This window comes from Martes martes (assembly GCF_963455335.1).
Source record: "Martes martes genome assembly, chromosome: 2".
NCBI classification, from domain to species: domain Eukaryota; kingdom Metazoa; phylum Chordata; class Mammalia; order Carnivora; family Mustelidae; genus Martes; species Martes martes.
Window position 1 is genome coordinate 56,698,893 of NC_137889.1, and position 27,523 is coordinate 56,726,415.

General features: G+C 39.1%; 1 protein-coding gene across 8 annotated transcripts in view; it reads left to right on the forward strand.

Annotated features, from left to right (window-relative positions):
* Window positions 1-210: 210 nt before the first annotated feature.
* Window positions 211-27,523, forward strand: part of PINX1 (PIN2 (TERF1) interacting telomerase inhibitor 1) — an 89,257-nt gene continuing 61,944 nt past the window's right edge. The window contains exons 1-7 of one of the 8 annotated variants that reach the window (XM_080796463.1): window positions 276-387; window positions 1,898-2,048; window positions 5,824-5,933; window positions 6,528-6,587; window positions 7,644-7,736; window positions 10,112-10,190; window positions 23,870-23,962. In XM_080796463.1, the coding sequence (XP_080652589.1) occupies window positions 5,901-5,933; window positions 6,528-6,587; window positions 7,644-7,736; window positions 10,112-10,190; window positions 23,870-23,962 (358 nt within the window). In that variant the 5' untranslated portion in view covers window positions 276-387; window positions 1,898-2,048; window positions 5,824-5,900. Of the gene's footprint in view, window positions 1,162-1,897; window positions 2,049-5,823; window positions 5,934-6,527; window positions 6,588-7,643; window positions 7,737-10,111; window positions 10,191-23,869; window positions 23,963-27,523 lie in introns of all 8 variants that reach the window. The other 7 variants (XM_080796466.1, XM_080796464.1, XM_080796461.1 and 4 more) reach the window with 7 other exon arrangements.

Here is a 27,523-nt window from a genome sequence, read left to right on the forward strand (position 1 = left end):
GGTTTAAGTATAGCCAATCATTTAGTACAGGAACTTGCTCAAGCGAATGAACCCATACCCTTCTGTCCACCGGCTTTAGATTCGGAGACCTTCCGACCTCTTCCCCACGGCGTCCGCGCTCCCTCCCCTCCCAGAACTTCTTCGCCCCGCCCCTAGAACGTCCGCGTCCCGCCCACTCGCCCCCACGTGGTCCAGGGCCGGTCGCACCTCACTGACGTCACCAGCACGCGCCCTGGCTCCTCCTGCCCACCTGGTTTGCGAGTCCGGTGGTTTTAACTTTGCCGCGAGCTGGCAGCTCGGTAGCCGCCGGCAGGTCGGTAACCGCCACCGCTCAGGTCCGGACGCTCGAGGCGCCCCAGGTTCTCGACATGTCGATGCTGGCTGAGCGTGAGTGGAGGGCGCGAGGGTGAAGGTTCCAGGTGACCCGCCCGGCCGGACCGAGTGGCCCGGGGTGCGGGTCGCCGGCGCGCAGCGGGGGGCGGCGGGGGATGCCGGGGAACGGAGAAGCCCGGTTCGGCTCGCCTTGCCTTCCGCGGAGATTTCCCAGTCCAGCCTTTCCCGGAAGTTAGCTACCGGTCTACTAGTGAAAGAGACTGCGAGTGTCCACGTGGGACTCCTGTCCTTACGCTCAGATCTGGGCCCGCGCGCGGTGGTTCGAATGGGAGCCAGGACGCGGACCGGGCAAACCCTGAGCTGTTCCTTCACTTCGTCGGGCCTTGGCCTCTTCTGGTTAAAAAGAGGCGGTTGGGCCAGCAGAATCTCTTCAGGCAGTGAAATCCCGTTCTCGAAGATTTATTGAACCCAGAGAAAGAAAAGCAAGGGGTTCAGAAGCATCAAACACAAGAAATTAGCCTTTTTTAGGGGATGCAGGACTAATGAGTGATTCTAAGTAAGACTGGCGGTTTGGACTTAGTTGGAATTAACATTCTTGCATGACAGATGTGTTGGCTGCAGCGCCGCATCCTACTTCAGTTTGTCTTTGACATTTATCTTCACTTTGTGAAGTTCCTTAATTCCCTCTCTTCAGAGGCTGACTTCTGAGCGGTATCTGTAGCTAAGGGTGCCTGCCACCAGATGGCAGTCGTGCTTTGGGCATGAAAAGTGTGCAGTGTGCAATGAACAAGAACAGCTGGTTTTAACAGACCGACAGCAGCTACACAGGTATTCTATGAAATAAATGCTGTCGGCATCCTCTTATCTAAGAAGGTGGGAGAATGGGAGCACACAACATAAGGGATAAAGCACCGTTCCAATTTTACAGGGCTAAAATCCGGGTTTAGAGGAAAATAATTTGCCCGGAGTGGTTGAGCTAGAAAGTGACAAATTCGATGTAGTTACCTCTGTGTCTTTACCTTTTTGTCACTGAGCCAGCAGTTTCCTATTGTTTTTGAAGAATATATGTTTTAGACTGACTGTATGGGCTCTGTTTCTTCATTTGTGAACCTAAGGCTGCTAGGATCTCTTCTGATTTATTTTCTGTGATACATGCTTAGTTCAGCATGCACATTAGCCTTGCCTCTGCTGTTCATTTATGTCTCTTTCCATGATCAGTTTCTGCAGGGCTATTAAAAAAGTTATTTTATTATCTTCATTACTAGGTTGGCTTAAAAAAATCAATGAGATGATAAACATGAAAACATTTCAGAGTATGAAATGCTTGTTATACAGGTGTGAAATGCTGTTTGTAGACATCAGTAATTCAAATTGCAAGATTTAAGGAATATTTCAGTTCTCTCCCCACCGTGACTCCAAATTTTCAAATCTTTGCCATGATAATATATTTTGTTATCTTTTAAAATAACTTGCTAAGTTTATGCCTTTGGCATCCCTTGTGATTGGATTTTTAGGACTGGTGTTCTTATTTTATTTTTTAAAAAGATTTGTTTATTTATTTTAGGGAGGGGAGAGGGAGAGAACCTCAAGCATGCTACCCACTGAGTGCAGAGCGCTTGGGACCCTGAGATCATGACCTGAGCCAGAACCAAGAGTCAGATGCTCAACCAACTAAGCCTCCCAGGCACCCCAGGACTGGTGTTCTTATTTTAGAAGTAAGAAAATAGGAGCAAAGAAAAGGCCTAGTCTCATAATTTCAATCCCTTGCAATTATTTTTTTCTGATAGTTTATAAAATTGGAGTAATTCTATAGGTACAGTTTTATTTTCTCCCTCACTTAACATAAGTGAAAATTTTCAATTCATTAGGCATGCTGTTTCCTCTGTTCTCCCTTGCCTTATGGACTATACTTTGTTTTCTTTTCTTTTTGCCATAGGCACTTATCCTATTTTTAAAATCTAGAAGTTTTCTTTTTGGTTCTCAGAAATATTTTTATTTAATGTTTTTGTAATTATCAAGTGTTATTTTCTTGGGTCTCCCTTATGCAAGACAAGAAATCTAGATTACATAAACCTCCCCCTATGTAAGGCAAGAATTTAATTTGTTGATCTCACTTCCCAGTCATTACATCATCTGGAGTTTCAGACCTGGATTTTGATCAAGTTATTACTTTTTTCATAGATTCTTTCTTTCTTAAGACCAGTTTTTGGTACTTCCAATCATCATATTTGTAGTCAAGTCACACTATGGTTAATGGATTTTAATGTTCATGTCATTAAGATTTAATATTGCAGTTTCCTTAATTTTGAATGTGTCTTGAATTTTTTTAAAAACAACATATGGTACATGGATGGTATATTTTGAGCTCTTGAATATCGTGAAGTGTCCTTTGAAAAAGAAAAAAAAGACAAAACTTCTGTCCCATTACTCTTGGAACTCAACACACCTTTCAGAGTAAGCTGAATCCTGGCATAAGCCAGGTGGTATTAGGCATGGAGTGATTGAAAAGTGAAGTCTGTTACAGCTGTTGTATGGAGGGTTGTTTATTGGGGCTGCTGCAAAAGTATCCTGATGGAACCATCTACAGTTAGATCTTTAAATAGGAGGAGTCCCTGATAGAGGATAGTTAAACACATCATCCCAAGTAGTGATTCTGCAGATTCGGGGTATTCTACTCTTACACTACTGTTCCACATAGTGTCAGGCATCCCCAAGACCATCGCAGATTTAGTGATTTGCTCGAATTCAAAATACAGGACTCAGCAGAAAGTTTACTCAGCCATGGCTAAGATTTATTACAGCTAAAGGATACAGAATGAAATCAGCAAATGGAAAAGATATCTGGAGCTAAGTCCAAGGGAAACCAGACACAAGCTTCCAGAGTTCCCTTTCAGTGTTGTTACATAGGACATGCTTAACTGCCCCAGTACGAGTTGTGACAGCACTTGTATAGTGTTGCAAACTAGGGAAGTTAGGGACTGGTGTCATGTTTACTGGGGGCTGGTCATGTAGGCAGGCTCTGCTTGGCATGCGCCGAATTCCAGACTCCCAGAAGGAAAACCAGGTATTTAGTATAAGCCATATTGTTTGTATAAACAGGCATAGTGAATCCTTCATCAATTCTGAGAATGCCAGGAACCCTCCTGAAACCCAAGTTCCCAGCCAAGATGCCAACTTTGTAAGCAAGCCTTTCAAAGGATAGCAGTGAGGCCTGCTATGTTCTGTTTTGCACACAGGGTTAGCAAAGCTGACTTCTAAGCACAGAGTAACTGTGTAATAAGAATAACCAAGCCCATGTAAACCTTGATCCAATCTGAACAGACCAGTGACAGTCTTTTCCTTACCAAACCTGAAACTTCTACAGCACTAGAGCCAGAGAGTGTTTCAGGGAAGTAAGGTTCTGATCAAATAAATTTGGAAAACATGGCATGTCTGCTTTGCCCTGGGAGGAGCTATACATCTGCATATTAAACATTCTGGGAAAGTCTGTAATATGGAACACTGTTAAATTTTGTTTCACCCATTGTTGCCCTTTTTTATTTTAATGGGATCTCCCCCCTTTAACATCCTCATCGGGGAAACCCTGTCCTACTCCATTGTTTGAGGATACCTGACATTTCTGCAAGGAAAAGAAACTGACCTTGGGGATCTTTCGTATAAGGCCTCTAGTCTGCTGTATACACATATGTAACATAAATTGTTGTAGTTCTTACGGCAGAGAGTGGCCTTGTTCATTCTCAAAAATGCCCCCTTCATATAAGCCCCATTCTGAACCCCCTGGCAAGCACTGAATAGAGACATGAGTTCTGATGCACACACCAGTAAGCAGCCTCACAGAACACTGGTTAACGAAGCTCATTATCTGGCATGTTGTTTATTAGCAGAGGCAATTGTTTGGAACCTCTGAACAAGCTCTCAAGGTCCATTGTAGGAGGATGTAGGGTAGTCAAGCTTCTGACTCCAAACTCATCTAAATGGGGTTGCTGCACATGGCAGTCTGCCATTCTTAGAGAAAGAGGGGATGGAGTGAGGGAGGAAGGAAGGAAGGAACAAAAAGATGGACTAAGTTACAGGCTCTTGTTGATAGTGAGATACTGTACTTTGGTTGCTGCCATAGGTGAATAATAATGACACTTGACCTGCAAATTTCTCACTTGGCCACAATTTACTTTGGGGGTTCATGTTCTTGTTTTGTGAACTTTTGAGGTTCTCTATCTCTGCAGTAATTTTCCTTAAAACTTCAGTGGTGGGGCGATTAAGCATCTGCCTTTGGCTCAGGTCATTATCCCAGAATGCTGCCCCTGCCCTCTCTTGTGTGCGCACATGAGTACGCTCTCTCTCGCTCTCTCAAATAAATAAATAAAATCTTTAAAAAAAACCTACAGTGATAAATTTGAGTTCCTAACACTGTTACTGATGTGCATTAAAAAATTCTTAATATGAAGAGATTCAGAGCAGTTCCCTTAATTGTATTCCTTCCTTCCTTTCTTCCTTTCCTCATTTCTCCTTTTTTCCTTTCTTTCTTCAAATGCACTCATACATTCATTCACATGTTTACTGAGCCCTTGCTGTGGGCACAGTGTTTTCTACTTCTTGCAATGAAACATAAAAAAGAATAATACACAAATATGAGCCATAAGGAGATGATGGTCTAATAGAAAACATCAGAGATGGATGTAAATGGCTGCAATACAGAAGAATGTAAGTTAAATGCCAGAAAAGCAGATAACTTATACTGGAAGTTCAGAGAAGGGGTCATGTGGCTTTAGGGTATTTGAATGACAAAGGATCTATAGTATCATGTAGTATATACGATATATTGTATACAGTATTATATATAGTATAGGATCTAAGTGTATCTGTAAATCACGTGTGTGAAGGGTACTGTTGACCTCCCCAAGATCATCATGACTGTGGATTAAGAGTATAAGCTTTGACGTCAGTTGAACCTTGATTTGTATAGAAGCTCTGAGTTTTGCTTGGGGGCATTAGGCACATTTCTTTCTCTAAGCCTCAGATTTCCTCATCTGAAAAATGGAGATCAGAATACCCATCCTCACTGGGTTACTGTGCAAATGGAGTATAATGCATGGATAGCATTTGGTCCGTGCTGTACAGCAAGGAAAGCTGGAGTGGTGGCTGCTCCTGGTGGCAATGCCCATGAAGACAGGTGCTTTCAGCTGCTGCTTTTATCTGAGTCTGGAAGGCCAGGTGATGGCATATCATGTATTTCTATTTGTCATATACGGAGGGAACATTGTTATTCTTAGGCCATTTTGTATATTGAGAATATACAGTTATTGGGAAAACTAGGGTAAGTGGTCTAATCTGATATTTCATCTGCTGCTGAATCCGATATCTGTATCTAATAAAACATATCATTTGTCACAGTTTTTGCAAGCATGTGTGTATGTAATAGGTTTTGTGTGTATTTGTGTAGTATTTTCCAGGTGTGAAAGGTAAACTGATGAGATACTTTGCCACTTCCAGGTCGGCGGAAGCAGAAGTGGTCTGTGGATCCAAGAAACACTGCGTGGAGCAATGATGATTCCAAGTTTGGCCAGAGGATGCTAGAGAAGATGGGGTGGTCTAAAGGAAAGGTACAGTGGAAAAGAACAAAACAAATTGGAGCCATGCAAAAAGGCTAATCAGGAGGATGCTTCTTTCTTTGAAGTCTGGGAGAAATTTATGTTTTAGATCAATAACTGATTTTGGAGAAATAACTAAATTGTAATGATACAGTTAGAATTGAACACAGATGTCAGTTCTCTTTATCGCTTAAACTGCCATGATTGGCATCTTTCAGAAATTGCACCTTTTAATTAGCTGCACTTAGAATCATACTTAAATCCATCAGGATTTTATATTGCTGAGAGTAATACTTTATTTCCCTTTATAGCTTAGAATACACGTTTTTTCATTTTCCTTACACTCCATTTATTCCCAACTGTAATAGGATTTCTACTGATATCTTTGTGTTTAAATGGTTCTTGTGGAGGTCTTTAATGACCTTGTTGATAAATCCAGTGGATCCTTTTTTGTTCTCACATTACTTAGTCCCTTAGGAGCATTGGGCATAATTGACTATTCTTGAAATACTTTTGTTTTGGCTTCCACATACTACCCTCCTCTCTCTTTTTTCCTTCTCCCTCACTGGCCACTACTAAATGTGTTGCTGGCTCTTCCTCTTCCAGGCCTTGGAGCTTTGGAGCTCCTCAAGGTTCAGCCCCAGGCTTTTTCTGTACTCTGCTCAGGTGAGCTCTTTCATTCTGGATCATGCTTGGGAGTTGTCTAAATTCTGAGTGCTTTTCTACATCTGGTCCAGAAATGTCCCCTGAGCTTCACATTTGTAAATTTACCAGCCTGCTTGACATTTCCACTTGAGTGTCTCAAGTTTATCTTTTTAAAATAAAATTCTTGATCCATCCATCCCACCCCCCCGCCCCCCCGCTGCCCTGCTCGCCCTAGTCATTTCCTTCTCAGATCTTCCCCATTTTTGCAAATGGGCATGCTTAGTTCCTCTACCTCTCTCATTTCTCACCTCCCCAGTCATTACTCTTCTCCCCCAAGGACTCTGTCCTGAGCCACAGACCGTGGTCATCTCTTGCCCTGATCACTGCTGCAGTCTCATAGCTGCTACCCTCCCCTCCCTCTTTTCTACCTCTGGGCCATTTGCCAAACAACAGCCACAATACCTTCTAAAGTACAGAAATTAGATCGTGGCATTCCCTTGCATAGAAGTTCAGTGGTTTCCCATTGTTTTAAAAAATTAAATCCAAATTCCTACCATAATTCCCAAGGTCCTGTGAGGTTTATCTCCTTTTATCATCTTACTTTCTCTTAATCCACTTACTTGAAGCCACGCTGGTTATCTTTTAGTTTCTTAGTATGCCAACTTCTCTGGGACCTTACATGAGTGTTAATTAATGCAGAGGACTTGGTGTCTCCTCTTCCTACTTTCTCAGTGTTGTTTTATAAAATTATTTAATGGAGAGAACCATAGATTTGCAATATCTCTAATGGGTTTCCTTTGGTTTAGTGTTAGTACTCTGATTTTGAGCATCATGAAAAGGCCTATTCTTTGTAGTGGTAGAGTGGGTGTCAGTTTGAAGGAGTAGTATTCATTTTTGTGAATGTATTGGTATTATAGACATACATTGTAAGAATCCATTAGACTATGTCCTTTTTGAGGGTAAGGATATTGCCTCACTCCTGGATATTTATTAATTGAATGGGTGATAAAGGAGGAAAGATGCGATTTGTCTTGATACTTGATAAGAATGCTAACATTCTTCTGTTGATCTCCACAGGGTTTAGGGGCTCAGGAGCAAGGAGCCACAGATCATATTAAAGTTCAAGTTAAAAATAACCACCTGGGACTTGGAGCTACAATCAATAATGAAGTGAGCAACAGTGTATCTACTGGGGGTTTTCCTTGCATGATTTGCTTTTTTTTTATATAAATATAAACATTTTAATCCAATCAAATTGTTCAGTGTTCAACTATTCAAGTTTGTATCCTTCATGCTGTGGTTAACTAAAGAGCCTGTAACTAAGCTGTCTCTTCATCATATCAGCGCCTTCACCTTGGCCTTATTGTCCTTATGGGATTCTTTACTTGCTTATGTCTAAGAGATCCAAATTAGCTTTATTGTTAAACTTTAAAAAAATATATACCTTTTTAAGAATATTTATAATTCTGTACTCATTTCAGTACAGAAGGGCATTTTCATCTTTACCTTTGTTCCAACATTTGCTTACATTATTAAAAGGCAGTGGTGGGGCACCTGGGCGGCTCAGTGGGTTAAGCCTCTGCCTTTGGCTCAGGTCATGATCTCAGGGTCCTGGGATCGAGCCCCGCATCGGGCACTCTGCTCGGCAGGGAACCTGCTTCCCCCTCTCTCTCTGCCTGCCTCTCTGCCTACTTGTGACCTCTCTCTGCCAAATAAATAAAATCCTTTAAAAAAAAAAAAAAGGCAGTGGTGTTTGGTTTCAGAAAGAAACTAAAAGTTTTTTCGGCAAGAAAGTGGTGACCTTTTTATGTCCAGTTGTTGATTTCTGACTGCTGGTATTCAGCAGTTGAATTTATTCATATTTCCCCTTAAATACCAGTGCTTTAAAAATATTATAACACCATAATTAAAAATTAATGGCCCATCATGCTTTTCATTTTCAGTATTACTGTTTACCTTAGAACGTGTCTAAGCTGAAAGCTTTGTTCTTAAATTTTTATGGCTAACAGAATCTGATAGGAAATCAGGAGAACTACTTTAGGTAAACCAAATTATTTTTATTCAATATACTGAGTAACGGGCTAGAAGTAGTAATCTTGCTGAGTGATAGACTAGAGTAGCTAACATTTTCTGGACTAACAGCTAAAATTATAAACCACTAAAGAAAGAGTTTATATGAGGTTGGTTTTTGAAGGTAATTGTTGAGAGATAGATGTATGGATAGACTTAATTTTTTAGGAATTTACCCAGTAAACCTAATTTATTATGCCTTAACCTTTAGCATTCTTAAAAAGTATGTATGAGGCAAATTCTTACACTGATGCCTTGCTTCCCATTGGTTCAGATTGTTTTGGAGAGGCCCATTCTCTTTTAAAGTCCAATTGTTTTTGTTAGCATGAACGTATTAGCACCACCTTACGAGGTGCTGACTGATCCAGGGAACTTGAGAGTCTTTCTACTCCTTTCCTCAGGGTTGTTTTGTAAAATTGGGTTTGATGTGAGCAAATAGAATTGGGCAAGATATTTTAAGTGCAGATGAGCCAAAAAGAGAGCCCTGAAGTCTGTCACTGCTTTTTTCCTTTGACCGATGCCCATAGTGAGAGAAAAATAAAAATTTTATTTTGCTTTATTTTAATACTTAACACAGAGGTTGCCTGTTGATAATTTGATTATAAGTGGGCTGTTGATTAGTTATCCACATTTGAAATCAGGAATTAAGCTTCCAAGAAGCCCATTTAAAAAAAAAAATATTTGAATTTTGAATTTTTTAAAAGATTTATTTTTTTTTTTTGTGTTTGTTTTTTTTTTTTTTTTAATTTTTTATTTATTTTCAGCGTAACAGTATTCATTGTTTTTTCACCACACCCAGTGCTCCATGCAATCTGTGCCCTCCCTAATACCCACCACCTGGTTCCCCCACCCTCCCACCCCGCCCCTTCAAAACCCTCAGGTTGTTTTTCAGAGTCCATAGTCTCTCATGGTTCACCTCCCCTTCCAATTTCCCTCAACTCCCTTCTCCTCTCAATCTACCCTTGTCCTCTATATTATTTGTCATGCTCCACCAATAAGTGAAACCATATGATACTTGACTTTCTCTGCTTGACTTATTTCACTCAACATAATCTCTTCCAGTCCTGTCCATGTTGCTACAAAAGTTGGGTATTCGTCCTTTCTGATTTATTTATTTATTTGAGAGAGAGGGAGAGAGAAAGTCTCAAGCATACTCCCCACTGAGTGGGGAGCCCATTATGGGGCTCAGTTTCACAACCCTGAGATCATACATGACTTGAACTGAAATCAAGAGTTGGATTCTTAACCAGCTGAGCCACCCAGATGCTCCAAAGTCTGTTTTTTATATTAATATAGCTAAATTATATTTCAAATTTCTATTATTTCTTCATTCAAATTTATAACATAATATTTTGATGAAACTTCTAAATTTCACATTAACAACCAGATTTCCTTGATTCTAAAATATATTTTATCTCAACTGGTATATGTAAACTGCAGGCTTGCCTTTAATTGATTTTTCGGGTATTTTTCAGGATAACTGGATTGCTCATCAGGATGATTTTAACCAGCTTCTGGCTGAGCTGAACACTTGCCATGGGCAGGAAATAACAGGTAGGAAAAACCTTTGCTTTTTTATTCATTCGAGCTATAGAAGACATAATGTCTTAATTTAAAACATTTTTATTAACTCTTTTTACTGTAAGCATAATATATCTGAAAATTAATTGAAGCTATTATGAATAGTCATTTCTGTATACATTTTAATGGTGCTTTCACCATTTTTTACCCCATAAGAGTTTGAGGATGACAAGATAAATCCATTCAGTTTAGAGTGTTAAACAGTCAAGTGATCTTTCCAGGGATCCTTGCGTGTGACTAAAAACTTGTTTTGTTGTTGTTGTTTTTCGTTTGTTTTATTTTCTTTTTATTTTGTTTATTTATCTATTTTTTCACCATAGCACATACCCTCCCCAATGTCCATTACCCAGCCACCTCATCCCTCCCACGCCTCTCCACTCTAGCAACCAAAAACTTGTTTTTAAAATACAAAACAAGAAAAAAAAATACAAAGCAATAAACACGAAGTGGGACCACAAACCAGCAGCCGGCAAAGGCTTAATAGAAAAACCTTTTTTGTATTGATTCTACCGAGTGAAATTTATTGTATTTTGAATATATGTAAGAAATTCAAAATGCTCAGGTATATAGTAAAATTTGTTACAATGGCTCAGTACTAGAAATTGTATATCCAAGGCCCGGGAACTGGAAATGAAACAATTGAATATTGGACATTCCATATTAAATTAACAGAAAGAAAATGGTGTTGAGGGGAAGGGCATGGATGGTATAGTCCTCAAACTTACAGGCCTTTCGTCTAATTTTAGAGTTTAAGGGACTGCTTTGGTCGCACAGCTCTTTGGAAGGCAAGGATGTAACTTCAATTAATTGTGCTGGATATTCATTGAAGAAATCTAGACTGTTAGCTCTTCTGCAAGCAGATTTTTAAAAAATAGTGGTAAAATATACATAACATAAAATTAACCATCTTAACCATTTTTAAGTGTACAGATCAGTAACATTAAGTACATTACACTGTTGTGCAACCACCACACCACCCATCCATAAAACCCTTCATCTTATAAAACTGAAACTCTTTCCCCATTGAATGCTAACTCCCTATTCTTCTCTCTCTCAAGCCATTGAGAGACTTTTGGTCTCTCAATTTGACTACTCTTTGTACCTCATATAAGTGGAATCACAGAGTATCTGTCCTTCTATGTCTGGATTATTTTCCTTAACTTAATGTTGTCAAGGTTCATCCATGTTTAAGGCTCAGTAGTGTTTCATTGTATGTATAGACCACATTTTGTTTATCATTCATCCTTCAGTGGACGCTTAGGTTGTACTTCTTAAGTATTGTGAATAATGCTGCTATGAACATGAATGTATAAATGTCTCTTCAAGTCCCTGCTTTCAGTTCTTTTGGGTGTGTATCTAGAAGTGGGACTGCTGAATCTCATGGTAATGAGATTCTATTTTTAAGTTTTTGAGGAACTGCCATAGTATTTTCTGTAATGGCTACACCATTTTAACATTCACAGCAGTAGTGCACAAGGCTTCCAGTTTTTCCATATTCTTGCCAGCACTTGTTATTTTCTGGGGTTTTGATTTCATGTGGTTTGCTTTTGTTTTGTTTTGTTTTGTTTTTTGATAGCAGACATCCTGATGGATGTGAGGCGATACCTCATTATGCTTTTGATTTGCATTTCCCTAGTGACTAGTTATGTTCAACATCCTTTCATATACTTGATAGCTGTTTCTGTATCTTTGGAAAAATGTCTTCAATTCCTTTGCCCTTTTTTGAATTGGGTTTTTTTGTTGTTGAGTTGTATTCTGCAAACATTTTTATAAGGAATTTCTTTCTGTTCCCTGTGCACAATATTTGGCTTGTAGTAAACTGTCAAAAGATGTTTGTTAAATTGAAGAAGGAAGAACTTTGTGGAATAAAATTAAAAATTATCCAAGTTCAGCAAACTTTGTTGAGCTGTGTGCTGGATCCCAAGTTAGACATGAGAATATGTAACTATATGGGACAATCCCTGCTTAGGAATTAGCTAGCAGGATATGCTGATAATTGGTAAAATTATAGTGTGATTCCAACTCTGGAAATATTTATTGAAGTGCTGCTTGTGTGACCTCGAGTAAATTACTGAACATCTCTGTCTCTTCATTCTTGGTGAAGGGGAAATAATACTACCATCCTCAGAAGGTGATTGTAAGAATTAAATATATTGCTATAACTAAAGTACTTTGAACACTGCCTAACCTGTGGTGGGTACTTAATGAGTATTAGCTGCTATAATCTTTATTATTGTTGTTATTTATAGAGCTAGAACTCCAAAGTAGAATATTTCCTCTGATTATTTTTAGTAATTAGGATATAGTGTCACCGAGAAGGAGTGATACTTGTAGGTGGATGGATTTGGGCTTGATACTTAGGCTATTTCTAGTTGTCATTAATGAAATCAAAGGCAATAATGTGCTTTCTCCCTAGGTAAAAAAAAAAAAAATAGAATGCTCTTAAGATAATAAACATTATAAATAGCTGTACTTGTTGGCAGTATGATAGAAATAAAATTTGAGATCCTTATACAACTGATGGGTCATTTCCAGTTATCATAAGGTAAAAAAAAGGAAGATGACAAACCACATGTATGGCATGCCTTTGTAGAAAAATATAGAGAGGAAATGCATGTGTGTGGGTTGGGTATATATCAGTGGCTTTCATCTGGGGGTGATTTTGGCAATGTCTGGAGACATTTTTGGTTGTCACAAAAAACAAAAATGGGGGGCGGGGTGCTTCTGGCATCTAATATAGATAGAGGCCAGCGATGCTGTTTAATATCTTATAGTGCACAGGGATGGCCCCTGATGATAAAGATTTATGTGGCCCCAAATATCAGTGGTGCTGAAGTTGATATGCATAGAATAGCTCCAAAATATCTATTCTGTATGTATTTTATATACATAAAATATCTGCAGAAAAATACTGAAGAAACTGGTAAGTAGTACCCTCTAGGGAGGGAGCTGAGTGACTGGGGAAGAGAAGAGGTCAGGAAGGCTTCACTTTTATTGTAGTCCTTTTGTACCTTCATGACTGTACCACATGTGTTATGTCCTACTCAAAAAATTGTTTAAAACTAATTTTAAAACGGTTTCTGGAGCCCATTTACCTCATTTACTGCCACTTCCCGATGCTTCTGCTCTCACTTTGCCACAAAACTCTGATTTTCTATACAAATTGATTTCAGTTCTCCTAGTCTCTCTTTTTAAAATCTTATAACATGCTTGAGCAAGTCTCAGATGGTCTGCTTAGTTGCTCTGCTTCCCTTTTGCCTCTTCTAGAGTTGCTGCTTGACAGGGGTGGGGGGAGGGGGAGCCCCAAACATCAGACTCACTTCTCTGGATTTCCTTATCCTTAATTGGGACTGTAATTCTCCGCTTTGCTCCACTGTAATGTCTTTGAGCCATCCCCCCGCCCACCCAATATTTTGTGGTAGTTTTCTTGGTAAGAGAGATTGTTGAAATGAGCCACTTCACCATTACTAGAAGAAGCAGTCTGCCTAGAATATTAAAATAAACTTCATTGAGGTATAATTTATATATAATACAGTGTACCCATTTTTGAGAGTACAGTTCCATGAGTTTTGACCAATGTATATACCTTTGTAATTGTAATAACCTTGATAAAGAAATTTTCATCATTACAAAGAATTATCTTGGGTCCCTTCCCAGTCAGCACCCTGCTCCTCCCCGCACCCCACCCTCCCACTTCATTCTCTGGCCCCAGACAACGGCTGATCTCTCCATAGAGATTAGGTTTGTATTTCCTTTTCTGCCTGGCTTGTTTTTCTCAGCACGATTCTGAGATTTATCCATGTTGCATTTATCAGTAGTTCATTTCATTCCTGGATAGTATGCCATTGTATGAGTGTGCCATAATTTGTTTATGCATTCACCTGGTGATGGATATTTGGTTTTCCAGTTTTTGCTTACTGTACCAAAGACTCCTATGAACATTTGTGTATACATCTTTGCGTGGACATATGTTTTCATTTTAGTAAGACCCCCACGTGCTGGGTGAGCTCCCCTCCCCACCTTATGACATGTCTAGTAATTGCCTCTTGACAGAAAGCTGGGACAGCCCTAGAGCTCACATCTTTTGTTGCCTGTCTGTCAAGGATGACATTCCTGTGCTGCCTGTTGTCCAGTGTGTGATGAATTGTTTCATATCTTTTGTTTTCCCATTGTTCATAGTAGAGGGCATGACCTGTAGCACTGACCCTTTCATGGGCAGAAGACAGGGAATCTTCCTCCTGTCTCTTCTAAACCCACTTTAGTTAGACTTTGCCTTACTGCTCCACAGAAACTGCCTTGCCAAAGTCACCAGTGATTTCCATGTTCCTAAATCCAGTGGGCATTTTTAAATCCTCATCTTACTTCACGTGTGGCACAGATGTTCACTCCTCCTTGTATCACTTGTTTCCTGTGGCTTCCCAGACCCCATCATCTCCTGGTTTTCTTCCTACTTCACTGGCCACTCCTCCTTAATCTCTATTGGGATTCTCTTATCCCAGCCTTATCATGTCTGGTGCCCTGCAGTTCGGTCCTGGGGCCTCTCTCATCTTTTAGCTACACCAATTCTTTATTACATCATGGCTGGATACAACAAACATGTCTGGGATGTTGGTGACAATTGCCAGATTTCTCACAAGTGTATTAACCTCTCTCCTAAACTCCAGACTTGTAATGAACCCCCAACTCAGTATCTTCATTTGAGGTATCATCAACTATCTCAAACTTAACATACTCAAAGTCAAGTTCTGACTGCTTCCCCACCCCTCAAACCGTTTATCCACCGTCTTCCCCATTTCAGTTGATGTCAGTTCTCTCCTTGGAGCTGTTGAAGCCAAGTACCTGTGTCCACTAGGAAATGTTGGTTCTACCTTCAGAATATATCCAGACCCTTCCTGCTTCATGTCACCTGTGCTGTGGCTAGTATGGCCTCAGAAACTATTATTTCTTGTTTAGATTATTGTAACAGCCTCTAAAGCTGGTTTTCTCAGCCATGGCATGTGCTGTGAGGCATGTCTGGTGCATTTTAGAATGATAGCAGCATTCCTGACCTCTACCTGCTAAATGCCCCTAGCACCTTCTGCTGCCCCCCTCCCCATTTATGGCAACCAGAAGTACCTGCAGACATTGCCAGATGGCCCCTTAGCAAATGCCCTTGGTGGGGAGCTACTGCCCTCAATTGCTCTTTCTCCTTCAGCATAACAGACAGACTGATTCTTTCAAATTTTAAGTCTGTGCTGCTCATGCTCAGACCACCACCACCACCAGCACCTCCTTGCCCTTCTTGCCTCCTTTTCATTCAGAATAAAAGCCAAAGTCCTTTCAGTGGCCTTGCACCCTTATATTATATGGACCTTTTTCCCTTTCTGATTTCATCTCTTGCAACTCCCCTTCTTACCCATTTCATCTTAGCCACTGACTCCTGTGCTGGCTTATGAATATATCAAGCATCCTCCTGCCTTAGGATTTTGCACTAGTTTCTCCATCTCTAGAACACTATTCCCCCAGTTAGCATTTATGCATTTTCTCAGCCAGGTTCATATTTCCTGGCAGTTGAAAATTACATCCTGTTCCTGAGTGCCATTTTTGGAAGTCAGCAGGAAATTGGTAGGATATAGCAGTATAAAGGTATTATTTAGAAATATGAAAGAAATAAAACCCAAAAGAACCAATTAAGAGTCTGGAGGGAACTGGGGCAAGGACTTGATGTGTGTGTATGTGTGTGTGTTTTAACAGCTTTGTTGAGCTATAATTCACATGCCATATAATTTACCCATTTATAATGTACAATTCAATGACTTTTAGTGTATTCACAGGATTTTCACCAGAACCAGTTTTAAAACATTTCATCACCTCTGAAAGAAACTCTGTACCTAGTGGCAGTCATCCCCATGAACCCTGCAACCACCGTAGACAACTGCTGATTTACTTTCTGTCTCTAAAGATTTGCCTATTCTGGCTATCTCATATAAATGGAATTCCACAACATATGGTCTTTTTTGCTGATCTCCTTAACTTAGCATGTTTTCAGGGTTCATCCTTGTTGTAGCATGTGTCAGTACTCTATTCCTTTTTTTTTGCCAAATGATTCTCCATTTTATAAATATACCATGATTTATCCATTCATTAGTTGAATGCCCATTCATGGGCATTTGGGTTGTTTCCACTTTTTTGTCTGTTATAAATAATACAGCTATGAACACTGTTAGTGTTAGTGTGGACTGTGGCCTTTATTTTCATTTCTCTGGGGTATATATGTAGAGTGGAATTGTTGGGTGAGTTGTTTACTGCATGTTTAACTTTTTAAGATTTGTTTATTTGTTTGGGAGAGAGAGCGACTAAGTACAAACTTGGGGAGAGAGAGAAGCAGGCTCCCTGCTCAGGGAGCCTGATGTGGGGCTTGATCCTAGGACCCTGAGATCATGACCTGAGCTGAGGGCATATGCTTAACCAACTGAGAAGCTACCCAGGCGCCCCTCCATGTTTTACTTTTTGAGTAACTGCCACACTGCTTTCCAAGGCAGCTACACCCTTTTACATTCCCACCAGCAGTGTATGAGGATTTTAATTTATCTTCATCTTTGCCGACACTTGTTATTGTCTGTCTTTTTGATTATAGCCATGCTAGCAGCTACAAAGTAATATCTACATGTGCTTTTGATTTGCATTTCCAGTCAGCTGAAGATGTTGGCCATTTTGTTGTATGTTTATTGGCCATTTGTAAGTCTTCTTTAGAGAAATAGCTATTCAGACCCTTTGTTCAATGTTTAATTGGGTTATGTGTTTTTATTGTTGTTTAGTAAAATTTTTTTATATATTCAGGTATCAGTTCCTTATCAGATATATGATTTGCAAATATTTTCTCCAGTTGTGTGGGTTGTCTTTTCACTATCTTGATGGTGTTGTTTGAAGACTGAGGTTATAGAAATAGGTAAAAAGACATATTCCTTTCTCTGAAGAAACTTAAAATCTAGTGCAAAAGAAATGAAACAAATACCAAAATAAGTTGATCCCCCAACTTTTTCAGTTCCTGAATAATTGAGAGAGAGTAGCAAAGGCTTTGGGTGGTAAGGATTTTCTTTGAAAATTTATCTAAATCTCTTTGTTTCCTAAGCTTTTTCTTTCCTATCACATATTGCTAAGTTTGTATTATTGATGACTGTGGCTGGTTTCTAGCACACATAAGCTTGGATACTAAGTGTGCTATTGGGTCTAATAACAAAGTTGACACAGTTCAAAAAGTCTATAAAAAAGACTAGAAGACTGTTATCCAGAATGCAGCTATGGAAGAGGAAAAGATGGGAAATAAGAAACAGAAGTTTAGATGGAAGATAAAGTGAGAAGGTCTGGTATCTAAAAGAAGTTCGGCACAAAGAAGAGAGAGAATGGGAAGCAGGCAGTATCTAAGGGGATAAGGGCTGAAGACTGTCTAGAATTAGTGATAAAACAAGTCCACAGATTCAAGAAACTTAATGAATCTAAGTAGATTACATTTAAAAAATCATCACTTGCAAACATAATAACAGATGTAACAGTGTAACATTGTAGCAAAACATCACACACACAGAGGCATGCACACAAAAGACAGAAGATTGTTAATGCAGCCAGAGAAAATAGACTGATTATCTTCAAAGAAACAACAATTATAAATGAAAGCAGAGTTCTTAACAGTGGAAACCAAAAGACATTGGAGTAATATATTAAGGGAAGTATAACTGTCAACCTAGAATTTTACACTCAGCAAATACATTTTTCAAGAAAGTGGATAAGTTTTCAGACAAATTTTTCAGAAAATAAGTTTTCAGACAAAGCTTTACCACTAGTAGACCTTCAATAAAGGAAATATTAAAGGATGCACTTCAGTCAGAAGGAAGGAATACTTATTAACTGCGGTATCCCCAAACTTGAATTAACCCAAATATCTTTAAACAGTAGAATGGATAAGTAAACTGCTATGTTTGTAAATGCAAAGAAATGAAGTATAGTTACATGCAAGAGTCCAAAACAGGAGTTAGCAAACTTTTTCTGTAAAGGGCCAGAAGGAAATATTTTGTAGACCATAGGGTCTCTCTCACAACTACTCAACTTGGCTCTTGGAGTGTGAAATCAACAATATACAATACATAAATAAATGGACATGGCTGTGTTCTCATGGAATGTTATTTACAAAAAAAGTGGCAAAACAAGTGGCAGGTCAGATTTGGCCCATAGGCTATTGGTTGTTTCGTGGTGTAGAGGGATCTCATTAATTTAATGTTGACTGAAAGAAGTGAAACACGAAGATAAAATCCAGTATGATTCCATTTGCATAGAAGTTCAGACGGCAGGCAAAAATCTAATATTTAAGTACCACACTGGGGTGGTCAAATTATTTTAAAACACAAGGAAGTGATTACTGTGAAACTCACAATAGTGATTACCTTTGGTGAGAGGAAGGAGGTTGGGATTGAGAAGGGGCCCATGGCACACTTCTGGGGTGATATTAGGGTTCTGTTGCTGTTTGTTTTTTTTTTTTTGGTTGGCAATTATATAAGTTATTTGTGAACATTATATTTTATGTACTTTCTGTGGCTCTTACTCTCCCACCCCCCTCCCCAAAGTAAATGGTTAAAACCAAATCAAGGGTGATTGTCACCAAAGTCAGGATAATAGTTGCCGTTAGGATGGTGGGGCTATTTTGCCCCTCATGGGACATTTGGCAATGTCTGGAGACATTTTTGATTGTCAGAGCTGGGGAGATGTTACTTTTGTCTAGTGGAGACCAGAAATGCAGCAAACATCCTATAGTACACAGCAGAGCTATGCTCCTCCCTCCCCAAACAAATAATTATTCATCCTAAATGTCAGTAGTTTAGGGGTTGAGAAACCCTGTTCTAGGAGGAAGGGACACAGGTGCTGGATGCTTCTCGATACAGGCAGTGTTCTATTTTCTAATCCAGGAAGTGGTGGGGGGGGGGGCAGGCAGAGAGATTGCTTTATAACTAACTGTACAGACTTCAGATATTCCTTACATATATGATATTTTTCTCAATAAAAGAAATCTAAAAATTACATGGGTCCCTCTCTGGTAGACTTAATTAAGTAATTTATGGCATATTAAACCTGTAGTGAAGGTTAACTAAAAAGTAATCTGAAGCAATTTGAATATCAGGGATCAACTTCTACCTTAATTAATATCTGGTGATATATAAATGGCAATAACTTTTCCTACACAGGTTCAATGACACAATTAGGGTGTCAGACAATCTTGAGCTGGCTTTGCATGACCATAGTCGTGGAGGCAGAAGCTTTTGAATTAGGGCTTGCTTTCTTAGAGGCATCCACATTTCATTCTTGATGAGGGAAAATGAGTTGACTTCACACCTTGTTTGGTATAATAATTTTCTCTTTGATGTATTGGATTAGAGAAAATGCTGTAACTTCTTAGGTGATAGGGTCATCAAGAAATTATAAGCTTCAAGATTCCATATAGAAAGGAGCCATGAGATTCATTTGTGTAGGTACTAAAAAGAAAGCAGATTTTTGAGCAGTTTGCTTTTGAGATTTGACAGTGATAGCTAGAAAGTTACTTTTTCTCTTTTTCTCTCTCTATTACGAGTACTCTACTCTGAGAAATGTCATCATAGTTGTGAAAACCCTGGTTTGGGACAGAGTTTTCCACTTTGTTCCTTGTGCTAATTGCTGAGGCTGACCATAGTCGGTATAGTCAGGTCTTCATGATGTATTCCCATAAGTACAGTCAGTGAAATGTTTAAGGGGTCCCCAGGGAACCCTGTATTATTTGTCAGGAAGGCAGTGAGCGCATAACAGCTTCCAAGTGGTAGTTCCTTGTCCTCATGCTGCCCCCTCCTCAGGTTCATCCTTGCAGGCTGACTCTTGTGCATAAGACAAGTACAAGACCCCTGGAGAGTCACTGACCTGTAGATTAAGTTTACCTCGAGTCTACTAGAGGGTGCTGGTATCCTTGCAACAGGGAAGGAGCAGCTCAGCAACCAGACCTTGCTAACTGTCACTCCCAGTACAAAAAGCCTTTAGATTATTCCTTTAAGGGAAAACCTGACCAGAAAATGGACCTGGAGAACTAGTAGATTATTTTTCTGCCATGTCATCCTTGGTAAATACATTATGTCTTCATCCAAGTGCATTTTTGGTTGTATTACTTGTGTTAAAGCTGAAAAGCATCATCAGATGGCACAATAACCTAGTAACATATCTTTTCCAACATTATATTTTTAGCTCCTTAAGACTTTACAAATCTACACAATATGCCTTTTAACTAAGCAGATATTCCATACTGTCCTTTTCTTAGATTATCACAAAGATTCTAGAAATAACCCTCATTTTTTTTTTTTAGATTTTTTATTTATTTATTTGACAGACAGAGATCACAAGTAGGCAGAGAGGCAGGCAGAGAGGTGGGGGAAGCAGGCTCCCCGCTGAGCAGAGAGACCGATGCGGGGCTGGATCTCAGGACCCTGAGATCATGACCTGAGCCGAAGGTAGAGGCTTAACCCACTGAGCCACCCAGGTACCCCCCTCATTTTTTTTTAATGGGGTATAAAACTTAGTATATTTTTCAAAGTTTCATTTTTAGGAATTATTTCATTAACTAGTCCTACCAGACTCAACTTTGCTTTTTGGTGGTTTTAGGAAATGTTTGTTACTTCCATCAGATATTTTGCCCTTTTTGATTTTAAAGATTTCTGAAAATAAACTGGGATGCCGATCTCCTTTTAGGACAGGGATCTTCAAGGTTTTTTGGTATACATTTTGAAAACCAGTATACCTTCTCTCACATTTTTTAGAGCAACATCTGTAAGATTTTTTAATCATAGCTTTAAGTAGTTGCAAAGGATATAATTTCTGGCCTATTGGGAAATACTGACACTTTAAGATAAAACCCTTACATCAGTCTCAGATGTATCCAGTGGATAATAAATACCAGAGCAATTTGATATCCGTTGTCCCATATTTAGAAATATAACAACAAGTCCTTTAGTAGTCAGAAGTATTATATTTTGTAGTTCCCTTTCTTCTGAAACAGATAACGCATAGCATTTATACCCCATAGCATTTTATGTTAACATGTCCTTTTTTGCTTAAACTTTTTAGAATTCATCATCCTATCCTATTTCTCTGCCCCAAAACAAATACATATAAATTTTTGGTTTATTTCTAGTAACCCCAAGGTTTTAGGTGTAAATATTTTTCCTGTGGATTGCATTGTCATTATATCAGTAGATTACAGTTAATAAAACTGGGAAACATGTTATAAATTTTGATAATTATTATTACAGTAAAAGCTTTCTGGAAGTATACCTCTGGATGAGACAGGTTGGTCTGGGGTGGAGCTGGTTTTGCTGCTTTGATTAAAGGGCGCTTCCTAGTACCTTGGCTTATGCCTTTTTTATCTCTGATAAGAGAAGAGTTGTGCCTCTCTCATAAAGTGAGGGAAGGACACCTGGGAGAAGTGGAGAAGGAGAGCCAGATTGCTGCATCCACTCAGAACCAGAGCAGTTTTGGGAAAGAATGCATAGGGAGTAGTAGATAAAGACTGATTTCCCCTTAGATTTGTCTATGCTCCATATACTATGGGAAGTCTGTGTCCTCGGCAGATGGGAAAACTCCCCTGGAGATGTTTAACATCCTCTGAAGTGCAAGAGCAGCTCTGTTGGGGACACAGTAGTGGGTAAGAATGTGGACTATCACTCATATCCACCTGGCTTTGGATCCCTTCATAGTCACCTCCTAGATGTGCCTTATTTAATCCCTCTGTGCTTCAGGGTCCATTTGTGAAGTAGTTTAATCATCATGGCAGCTACTTTGTAGGGTGATTGTAAAATGAAATACAAGACTCCATAGAAAGCTCTTAGTTCAGTGCTTCCTGTTAATAAGCGTTCAATTGATAATAGCTATTATCTAAGCACTTTGTAAGTGATTTGTTTTGGAACATCAAAACTGAGAATATTATATACCTTAAGAAGTGTTTGACCTCCAAAAGACGAGAAAAATTTATTTGGGGGATGTCTGAAAAAAAAACCAGGCTCTTCTTGAGAAGTGCAGAAGAGAAGTTTTCAGGTTGATGATATAATTAACTCTCATGCTAGAGATTGTCTGAAACCTTGGAACATCTGTCTTTATATCCTTTGGAGCCTTACTTTATAATCCATACTTTGTTTTTAAAATTGCTAATTTATGAAAAGGATTACAGCTAACTAACAAAACATGTTTATTGGACATGTGCTGGTTTTGCTCTGGTATCAAGGTGAAAATTTCCTTTCCCTTCTCTAACGTCATATCTGTAGTTTTTTATAACATAAGTATAGGAAAATTCAGGCTCTTTCTCCCTATGATATTCTGTTTCCATGATATTCTGCTGCCTGACCTCTACACATAGATAAGGGTGAAAGAATATGGACAGCTAGTGACTATCCTATAATGACTATAATGACTCTAACCCCAGATTTACTTGCTCTGATATTTTAGGCAAGGGACTACTTTAGGCAAGGCTCACATTTTCCTCTTTTATCAAAGGAATAAACATGAGTTTATTCCTCGATTATTTATTTTTGTTATTTTTGTCCTTAAGGTGAGTCTCCTCTGAAATCTAGTGTTTGAGGTGATGGCTCAGTGCCAGCTCTGCTTCTTCATACTACCTGATTATCATTTCTGCTCTGTTTTTTGATTATCATTTAACCTTCCTTTATTGGCTTTTTAAAAGAACTTTTAAAAGAACTTTTTATTTTGAAACAATTATAGATGTAAGGAAATTGCAAAAATAGTACTACAAAGAGTCCTGAGTACCATTCACCCACTTTTCCCCAGTGGTGACATCTAATATAGCTATAAAATAACATCAAAACTAGGACACTGGCATAGACTGTTGATTCAGACCACAGACCTTATTATGTTGATTCAGACCACAGACCTTATTAACGTTTCACCATTTTTTTTAGCTTTCTTGTGTGTGTGTGTGTGTGTGTGTGTGTGTGTAGTTCAGTGGGATTTTATCACATGTATAAAATCATGTAATCATCACCACACTTAAGATACAGGATTGTTTCATTACCACAGAAGAGCTGCCTCTTGCTGCCTCTTCATACTCACACTCCCCTTCCAACACTTCCCTTTCATCCCTGTCCCCTGGAAACCATTAATGTCTTCTCTAACTGTATAGTTTGTCACTTTTGAGAATGTTACATAATTGGAACATATCTTGTGCAGATTGACCTTTTTCACTAAGTACAATGCCCTTTGAGGACCATCCAAGTTGTTCCTTTTTATTGTGGAGTAGTGTTTCAGTATAAAGATATACCAGACTTTGCTTAGCCATTCACCCATTGAAGGAATTCCAGGTTATTTCCGGTATTTTACTATGATAAATAAGGCTACTTTTACATTCATATGTAGGTTTTGTGTGAACACAAGTTTTTGGTTCTCTTCCTCGAGGATTTTACAAATTCTGTGTGAATGGTCTTGTCTGATTCATAGTACACAGTTTAAGAAGAATATTTCTAATCATTTGATTTGGGTTCAATAATAAATGATAGGGCTCCTAAAGATTTCATTTAAATCAGACCTTGTATTTGTAAGAGAATAAATGAGGATGGATTCAGAGAGAGAGTTTAATGTATGCTTTTCATTCTATTTTTAAGACTCCTCAGACAACAAAGAAAAGAAGACTTTCAGCCTTGAAGAAAAGTCTAAAATCTCCAAAAACCGTGTTCACTATATGAAATTCACAAAAGGTAAAATTAAGCATTTCTTTATTTGTTGCTGAAATCTCTATGTTCACACTAGGTTTCTTAAAGGATTTTTAGCTTTCAGCAACATTATTTCTTGTTTCATATACAAAATGGACAAGTATGGATGGCCTGACTGGTTTGATCTAAAGCAGTGCTAAAGTTTCAACATTTATTGTGAATCACCTAGAGATCTGTTTAAAATGCAGTTTCATTAGCTCTGAGGTGGGACCCCACATTCGACTTTAGACTATGGGCAAGTCCTTTGACAAAGCTGGAAGTGGGAGTCAATCTGTGTAAAGGAGAAAAGAGACTTTATGTGGTTAGGTCAGAAAATAATTTTAATTTGTTGCTCAACATTTTTGGTTACATTTCTTGTTTTTGAGAAATCTCACTCCCAAACTGAGTCACATTATTCCAAACCATTCTGGCATTGCATGGAGTGTTAACATAGGCATTCCATGGTCATTGCAAAGTAGCTTTAGAAAATGTATTTGAGAACTGGGTAGTGAGTGAGTCCTAAGGTCCTCCAACATCTCCTCCTCCTCCCTTCCCAGTACTGCCGCCAATTGCAAGTGCAGTTGTACGTGTAACCACGAGGTGGCAGTCTTGTATTGTAAGAAACAATTTAACTAGCCTTTTAACTCCCCCAAGTTATTTTCCTGTAGAACAGTATTGTGCATTAAGTACACTTTCCAGATACAAAAGCCTATTTATTATGTACTGTACTTAAGGTATAAATGTGAATGTAATCCTGTTGTGCTAGTCTAGTTACCATATGATGGCTCTTCCTATGGGAGATTGGATGTACCTTTCTACCTGCCGGGAAACACACATCCCTTTGCTTTAGTCTAGTTGGCATGATTGGGAATTCCCTGACTCCTAGAAGTTGAATAGCAGTGGGAGCTAGAATTTCCACTACTCTAGCTATTAATGGTGGTTCTCATTTGGGGGTAGCACCCAGAAAGGTAGGTCTGGGTTTGATTTAAGTGGGAGCCTGTGGCAGAGCTAAATGGAGTCAGTAGCCGAATAGCTTCAGGAATGTGTACAAGGAGAGACGGATGCTTCCTGCTTCTTTCTCCCAGCTGGTGTGGTTTTTCTGTGGCTCTTCGTGTTATGTCCTCTTCTTTCCTCAAGCTAGAACCTTCTTTGTTGTTTTCCTATATGGTCTCTAATCAGGATCTGTCTCCACGCCTGACCTGCTGCAGAACAGAAGACAGTCCCTGCTGGCTCCTCAGTCATTCTGAGGGGAGGCTAAATTGCCACTTTATAACCAGTCTTTTTTCATTAGAACCTAAAGGAAAAGAAAGATATAGCAGAAAGATGCTGAACAAATTGATGACATTAAAAATGGCCTGTAGCATTTAGATGGTAGGGCAGCCTTTGAAACTTTCAAGTTAGCAAATCTAGTTTTCCTTTAGTGCCTAAATACACGCATGATTTCACCTAAACCGTTTGCTGCAGCCGGGATAAACCTCTGTAATCTACTTTAATCTGATGGATGGCTGGGAGTATCTGCTTTCTATTTCTAGTTAAGCCACTCCCCTGCCAGGTGATCCTGTCAACCTGCTTGGTGTGTTGTGCCTCCAATTTCTTGGAATGAGGTTTGCTGATTTCTTAGTATTAGCCTTGCTTGGGGAGAAGGGGGCATTGGTATACAGGGAAGAGGGTTCAAGATATATTGTCAGGAAGGAAGCAGAGGAGATTTAGTGGGAAAATAGAGGAAATGCAGATTGGGGAATGAGTAGAAAAGGTGGGAAAAAGAGGCAGAAATCCAGGTAATGAAGAAACTCATCATTTACTATCCATCTTAACAAGCCACGATGAAAAGCATATCTTAGAGTCTTTCATTTAGTAAAAGAAGTCTTTCCATATAGAGCAGTTGTCCCTGCATGTGAATGATAAACCCTGTGTCATCTCTAAGGTGGATGATCTCAGATCACAGGGATCCTGGGTGCTGCATTACCCTCTCGCACAGATCACTTTAGCACTGACCTTCCAGACTCCGCTTCCGCTGTTAAACATGAGGAAAGATTTTTAAGTCATTATTGAGTTCTAAAGTAGGTTACATTTTATGACTTTTCAGAAATGACCCATTTTATGGAACTTTTGATGGTTCAGCATAATGTTTGATAAGCTTTTTAGCTCTCGGTAGGATCTTAGTGAACATAACTAATTTGCTTATTCAATGAGGATGATTCATGCTGTAACTCCTGCCTGTGATCCAGAGACTAAAACATGGGAAGATGACATTTTACATAGCTTGGTGGGAACAGTGAGGACAAAAATTTGACTTTAAAAGTGTGAGATTCCGGTAGCAAATAGCATTATAAAAATTTGCTACTGCCTAAATATTGGCTATATCACTTTCATTGCGATACATACTTAACTCCTTTCTAGAGTCCCAAACTTATGAATTGAATTTGAAACAACTTATTTTCTAATTCAAAAGTTTGTATCACCCATGTTTGTTTAAAAGCCTAACTTCCATGCAGTTTCTTGCAATTCAAAAAATGTTTGTTGAGGTGCATCTGTGAAGAGGAAAAGATCAAACTCCACAAAAACATTTTTAAAGTTTTTCACCTACACAGTGCAAAGTTATCAGGAGAGTATTGCTTTCTTCCTCCCCTCAGTTGGGCGGGCGGTGGGTGGAAGAAATAAGGGAGCATGAACTGTGGTTGCGCAGCTTCATCCTAGTGATTTTACTCAGACTTCTTACTCCCAAGACCATTGGCAGTATTTGCTTCTTAAACGAGGAAACTGCCTGGACAGCACATGTCCTGGTGGCTGGCTCCCTAGGCTGGATGCACAGACTGTATTACTCTTAGTACATTCCCCCACAAACCCTGCCCCTCCCCATGGCAAGGGACTCTGCTAGAGATGGGTGTCAAGTTTCCTCTTTGGATTCTTTTGCCATTTAAATCTAAATTAGCACCACTGCAGGCTGTGAAAAAATTCTGGTTGTCTTATTGGTTGTGAGGGTCTCACTTATTTCAAACCCCATGCTATGCCCTGCAGCTTGCCTGGTGCTATGACATTACCCTTTCAGTGCCACCACCATAATCTGTTCTTGGCTTATTATTGGTCCCATGTATTTTTGTTAAAAATCAAGGTACAGTATGTGTTGTATTCTTCATGACTGGTGATATGCAAATGAATTTTCCAAGTAAGTGAGGCTAACTACATACACCTCAAGTGGGTTTTTTTGTTTTTTTGTTTTTTGTTTTTTTTTAATTTTAACAAAACCTATTTCACCTACCATGCATTTCCTAGCCCTCACCCCTTTACTCCGAGTAGAAAGCTTAGGGTTTTTTTTTCAGGCTTTGTTTTAATATGGTGCTATAATACTGTGTTTTCCCGAGAACTTGTTGGGTTCTATAAGACTTTTGCCCTTAAATTAAGAAGTTCCAGATCTCTGTGCTTCTTAAATTCTTATTTTTTGTAATTTCATTTGCTTCCCATGTGGACTTCTGGCCACAGTGGTAACCTTCCTCCTTTCCTTTGCCACTCTGATGGACTGGATAATCATGACTGTTAGAAAAACAGCTAAAAAAATCATAAAGAACT